This window comes from Aotus nancymaae, unplaced genomic scaffold (assembly GCF_030222135.1).
Source record: "Aotus nancymaae isolate 86718 unplaced genomic scaffold, 86718_ANA_hifiasm-v0.15.2.pri h1tg000059l, whole genome shotgun sequence".
Classification (NCBI taxonomy): domain Eukaryota; kingdom Metazoa; phylum Chordata; class Mammalia; order Primates; family Aotidae; genus Aotus; species Aotus nancymaae.
This window is the reverse complement of record NW_026988473.1, coordinates 36273558-36280201: the sequence shown is the minus strand read 5'-3', so window position 1 is coordinate 36280201 and position 6644 is coordinate 36273558. Positions and strand designations below refer to the sequence as shown.

Below are 6644 nucleotides of genomic sequence, written 5' to 3'. Positions count from 1 at the left end.
TTAGACTTGCATCCTCTTTAAAATAAAGCTTTATAGCAAATGCATTTTTTCTACAAATGTCTTAAAAAATGAGATTACAGAGGATGTATTGTCTAAATGTTTCTGTAAAGAACTTGCCCCTGAAATAATTGGAATATGAATTGAATCCTCTGGATAGCAATTCCTGGACACAGCTGTTCGTTGTCTTGGTGCATCTCAGCCTTTACTGAACACAACTTTGTGTCAAACATTGGGCTAGGAGTGCTAGGTGTGATGTTTGAGGCAACAGTGGAATTTTTCTTAGGACTTAGTAGAACCAGTTCTTTTTTTTTGTTGTTGTTGTTGTTGTTTTTTAATATAGCTAGCCAGATTTTGATGACATTCAGTCTACTCACATCTGTATTAGTGGTAATATTAACTTCTATTTCACTAGGATGGCTCTTATGAAGATTAAATTAAAATGTATGAAGAAGTGCTTTCTACACAGTTATTTAACTAGGATAATATCTTGATGGGATACACACACACATGCAACATATCATGTTACAAAGATGCTCAGTAGCGGAAGTTCTGTTTCTCAGAATTGCTTTTGCAAAAGGATATTTTTTATTGGAATCCTGCTATTTAATTTTTCTAATTAAATTTTCTAAATAGAGCTTATTAAATATTTGCTGTTTATTACAGAACATTTAAAAATAGAGAAAACAAAATGACCTACAAAATCCTCTGCCTTCCAGTACCATCATTCCGAGTTGATTACTGCTAGCATTTTAATGATTTTTTTCTGCTAGGTCTCCTTGATGAGTTTCACCCCAGGAAAAGGATTCCTTCAGGTGTGTGAACTTGAGCCACTAGGTCCAACTACATTGGCAGCTGCTGGTACAAACAGACAGATTGAAATCAGAGGAAGACCAGAAAGCTTTAAAACCCAGAGCGGCAGATGTCTTAACGGTCCCGGAACGTTCTTTGGTTCTTTGCAGTCGACATTCACGGGTTAAGAAGCTTGCAATGCCATGACGGGCTGAGAGTGCATTTCTGGACGCTGCTTACTCCGGCTTCCTTCCATCTGTGTCAGGCAAATCATTATGCAGTTCTAATTAGAACAACGTTCTAAACACTCTCTCCAGAGCGACGTTCTTCCAAACCCTGTTTAAGCGGACGAGAGACACCTGCCCAGGACCCTACGCGTCTGTAAGTCTCTCCCAGTGAATTGGGTCTCATCTCCTGCAGAGTACGCAAGTTCAATTACTGGCAGATTAGGTTTCTACTCCCCGCGCCCCGCCCCTCGCCATCCCGTGGAGCCGCGGGAATAAATGATCAGCTCCTGGCCGGTGCTCACCCGAGTGGCCGGAGCGCAGCCCGGTGACTGGAGCGCGCGGGGCGATCGCGAGGCCCCCCCCTCGCCCCCACCCCGCTCCCCGCGCCGCCTCCAGCGCGAGTGACAGCGCGCCCTCCGGGCTCCGGAGCGGCAGCGCCGAACAATCCCGGGCAGGGCTCGCCTCGCCGGTGACATCACTCCTGAAGATATTCCTCGCTCCCAGCGCCTGCCTTCACCAGGCGTCCGTCCGTGGGACTGTCTCCGCCTTTCCGCCTCCGAAGAGGGCTCCTCGCTGGCTGGGAACAGAGCCGGGCACCGAGGAGCGACAGGATTCCGAGGAGAGAGCGAAGGCAGCGAGGGAAGGAGGACCCCGGCAGGCAGCAGCATGAAATTCAGCCCAGCGCACTACCTGCTGCCTCTCCTGCCTGCGCTGGTCCTCAGCACCAGGTGAGTCCAGGAGCGTGAGTGACCTGAGCCCAGGGGCACTGCCAGGGCGAGGTTGCTTTATTGTGGGTCACCAGTGGGGGTCAAGGCACTTCAGCTGTTTGCATCTCCCGCCTAAGCAAGAGGGACGCTGTAAGATTTGGGCTGTGAAATCCTTCAGAGAGAGCAGAGCCCTTTTCTAGTCATCCCAGCCCCCTGGAGAAAGTCTTAGGATTGCTCTCAGAAAGGGGATCCAGAGCTTCCTCTTCAGATGGAAAGAAAAGACATTTTTCCCTCAGGTCCTATTAGTAGCCAACAGATAACACACGGCAAGAGAACAAAATAAAGAACGGAAATAGACAAGGAGGGAACTGACACCATGCAGTGTCTTTACACTGGAGTTGTCTGAATAGCCATAGAGCTGCTCTCTTCCCCCAGGTGTGCTTGATTTAAGGAAGAGGGAAACAGAGGAAACAGATTAATCCTGGAAGATGCTAAGACTTGTACAAAAGTTCCTGGACTCCTGAAATGGCCTGTTTCAACGTCTTGGATAGGCTTAGTGATAGGCATTTTCTTCTGTCTTGTGAACAGGTCTAATTAAAGAGCACAGAAGGCGATTAAAAGTTAGAAGACACTCTCAGAGTGCTGATGCAGAGACCCTAGTCAGAAACAATTAAGTACTGTACTCCATCACTGGCCATAGATGGGACTTTAAGTCCCATTACAGAGGAGCTATTTTTAGTGGAGATTTAAAATGCAGAGATTGAGGAGAGTTTTGTGACTCCCCACTGTTGATCAAGTCCAAAAGTTGTGATGGGTTTGCTTTCTTCTTCCACAAGCACAGCACAAAGGTGGACTGTTTAGTTGCCCAGGACTGAGTCTTTATTCTGCATGCCCTTAGCATCATATTGGCAGCAACCTCTTTCCCTTGGCTACTATAAAATAAAATAACCCACACAGGATGAAGACCCTTTCAAATCTACATGAATAGAAACATTATTAGATTGTGCATCTGATGGCTAATAAAGTGGAGATACAAGGTTGTTTCTAATTCTCAAATTGAACAGGGTGAAGAAAACTTACTGTCTTACAAATCAAGGCTGTAAAATTCTTGATTCCATTTCTAATCTACCTACACACCTTCTTTCAGGCCTATGTAACCAAACTTTCCTTTTAGTGTACAGACGATTTCATTTACCATCAGTAATTGATAAATTTAGTCTTTCCTTGTGAACAAAGTCTAGGTGACTTTGCCAGTTTAAAATGAAATGTGAGTTTGATTCTTCATTTCCTCTAAGGTTTGCTTGTCACTTCAACTCATAAAGTACAGATGGTTTTAAAGAAAACCAGTTTGCTTCCCAGTATTATAATTAGTTGCTCTAAATACAGAGCCTATTTTAATATTTGTAGTTAGCTCTCAACAGTTCAATACAAATTATGCATCACAGTTATTCTTTAAATTCTTACCATTCACTCTCATGTTGTGATTTAGTCTTCTACAGAAAGGAAATTTTCTAACTTTGGACACTTAAGTAGATGCCAGTCAACACATATGCATAAAATAGTAAATATTTAAACAATAGAAATCCAGCCCACAGTGATTTTAGACTGTGAATATCTCTAGAATTCCAAAAGTACATTTGCTTTTTAAAGATATTATAATTTAATTGAATGAAAAAGCTATATAGTATCTAGCTTCCAAACTTTTAATGTTTATTATCTAATACAGGGTCGAAGAGCCGTCATCTTTTCCTTTCATGAAAGTGTTGATTTTGATAGGGATACATTTCTTCAAACATAGTTAACACACTTATTACCACAAAAACTGGAATAGCTGTCTAGTTCACTTTAGCTTTGAAACTTCTGTAATGCTGATTGTATGTGAAAACTATGACTGGGTCATTAAATTTTACCAGAAGAAAATGCTGGGCTTAAAAAAATGAAATGTTCATAATAAATAGCATCTGTTTATCTGCTACATAGTGTGATTACTATGTAGCAATTCATTTTACTGGATACCCAGAATACCCTGTGATGTCAAACAAATATGAAAATGGATGTGGCACTACAGTGTCATTTTGCAAGAAGAGAATATGTTTTAAAGATCTCCAACAGAAGGCCATTGGCTGTACAATATTTAGCAGTTCTTATAGGCACATGGTTATTGCACAGATTACAACCTAAACTGAGCAGCTTTGAAAGGACACTTGTGTTAGTAGGGATGAGCTTATTGTCCTGCTGGGAAAAGCCGACTGGCTCAGCCATGGCCACCTGTGACATTGGGCTTTCTCGCCAAAGACTTCTGTTAACTTAGTTTCTTACTCAGTGTTCCTGTATGTGAAGCAAATGTTATTTCACATGTTTATTTCACATGCTGGATGCATTAGCAGTGGGTGGTAATTACTAGTTTTTCTATAGCCATTGAGTTACGTCACCTGTCTTTTATTGTCAAACTCTTTCCAAAGTGTAGGGAATGTGGAGAGGAGACTCTTAATGCAAAAAGGTATTTGTTTCCTCATCTCTTTCTCTGAGTGCAGTGCCTTAATACTTCACTATTTTCTTTCCAATAGGTCTGAAGTTCAGTTTATTTTAAAGTAATCTGTTCACTAAAAAAAATGCTGCAGGTGAAAAGGTAGTCTTTTGGCTGTGTTGTGAACAGGTTTAATGGTATCTAGACTACAGCGACAATCCTGCCTTTTAAATAGAAATTTTTGAATAGAAAACAATGCTGCCTTTTAAATAGCTCTCTCTTTCTGTTTGCTCCTCCTCCTCACCTTTTCTGAAGCAACTTTAGATGCTGAAGCACAAAATCCCATAATTTCATCACAGTGAACATCGATGGCCCCCAATCAGAGTTAATTTATTTGTCCTGAAAGAAAGCTAAATGTTCACTTTACACAAAAGCCAAGCCTTTTTCTCTGTTTTACTGGTAAACCCCATAGAGTTTTAGAAAAAAAATGAAGAAAAAGAGCTGTTTAATTTCCTGGCACATGGTCTCTCCTGTTTAGAAAGTGCATATAAATTACAAAAAAATCAAGTTAATGATATGAATAATGTAACTAATACAGAAACTCATTTAAACTGCACACAAATAAATGTGGTCAAAGAAAGCAAGCATGTTGGTTTAATAGCTTTGGAGTAAAATGACTGTACTTTTAAAATAGGCTTGTTATATAGTATTAAATTGCTATTCCAGGGTAGCCAGTAATTCACTTCAGAAAGAAGTAGTGTAGGTATTGAAAGTAATGGTAGGGTGAAAAATTCTTTAGAAGTTCTTGGTGAAAAGGGACCCATGGAGTGCTGGAGAAGGCTTGTGCTTTAGTCTGCTGAACCTCTGTTCCTTTATGCTGTGGTTATACTCTTGATGCTTTTGGATTGTTAACTTTTAAATGACTTAATAGGGAGAGCGACATGGCAGGGAGGAGTGAAGGTCTACTGACTTCTGGTGGTTTTCCATGAAGCAAGAACTTTGAGCAGATGGTCGGTCGGTTATAGTCCTCCCAATAGGAGTCACCTTAGAGGTCTCTCCTGGGCCCTCTGATCAGCAGTCACACCACATGTTTGTTTTGGAATCTATTTTTAGGTGATACTATATATTGAGGATGCCCCAAGCTATTTGTTCTGTGAATTAAACTAACCTCAAGATCAACGTGATTTGGAGAATAAAGGACAGTAATCAAAATAAACACAATGAGCACACACAACAAATATTTTTACCCAAATAAATTTGATGCAAGAAGCAGTCTTACCTTAACTCTCCTGAAATATTTTGAGGCAATATGGGTTTGTTTCCTAAGTCCTGTGCACGGTGTCTGCCACACATGACATTTTACAGGACCCTACCTCCATTTCTTTATTTGTGATTAGAAACTGTACCTTCTGTGTAAATGAGTTAGAGGAATGGCTTTCTTAAGAAGATATTAACACAAAAATATTTTGACTTCTCAAATTGCAATTTCGGATCAAAGTCACCGATTTGCAATAGCAGTTTTTAAAATGACTTATTTGGTGATTATCTTTGTGGATTAAATTTTCTCTATGATTAATGAGAGGGACACCTCAAATATTTGATTTGTCTATACAGTTGTCCTTAACCAAACTCCATGTAATTAAAAGGAAGAACTTGACCTTCTAACCAGAAAGCAAAAATCACTGAAACCACTGAGGAATGCATAGTTCTAATGAAATAATGTTTTCTCGTATGCGTTATGAGAAACTAAGTGTGTGGCTGTTTCTCAGTGAAGTCTAGAAGATTTGCTAAAATCTCTTTAACAAATGGTGCTAAATCATTTAAGTAACCTGATTAAACAGATACTGTTTAAAATTATGGTTCCTTTTCTGAGAAATCCAAAAACTCTCTGAACTTGTCTTCATCCCTGTAGACATGTCTTTGATGTCTCATTATCATGCATTAAGATTGATGTTTCATGGTTGCATGAATTATCAGGGCAATAAAACAATACATTAATTATATATATCCATCATCTAGTCATATACACAAATAACTATATATAAAACAAAATTGGGTAAATAACGACAACAAAATTTTACACAAATTTCTAAGTGCTAATGAAGGAAAGAGTGTATAATGCCAATTAAGGAGTATCAGAGGCAACTTTACTTTCCAAGAGCATTGAGAAGCAAAATATTGTGTAATCAACCTCGGTATCTTGCAACACTTACTGTATGTTGCTAGGTAAACTTATTCTCTCTATCCAATTTTCTGATGTAGAAAACAGACCTTCTCATAACACCTACTTAAGAAGGTAACTGCCTTCGATTGCAAGGACTGAATGAGTTCCTCAATGGGAAGAATTTAGCATATTCCCTGGAACACAGTAAGTACTCAACAGAGTACTGTACAGTTATTATGGTACTATTAACATTACTTTTATAAAATCTTTCTGTGTTTGATTTGGACATA

The 6644-nt window shown here is 39.6% G+C and overlaps 1 protein-coding gene across 3 annotated transcripts in view; it reads left to right on the top strand.

The window, feature by feature from the left end:
* The first annotated feature begins 1538 nt into the window (after positions 1–1538).
* Positions 1539–6644, top strand: part of LUZP2 (leucine zipper protein 2) — a 548899-nt gene continuing 543793 nt past the window's right edge. For 2 of the 3 annotated variants that reach the window (XM_064365096.1, XM_012452224.3), the window contains exon 1: positions 1591–1744. In XM_064365096.1, coding sequence (XP_064221166.1) covers positions 1683–1744 — 62 coding nt within the window. In that variant the 5' untranslated portion in view covers positions 1591–1682. Of the gene's footprint in view, positions 1745–6644 lie in introns of all 3 variants that reach the window. The other variant, XM_012452226.3, reaches the window with a different exon arrangement.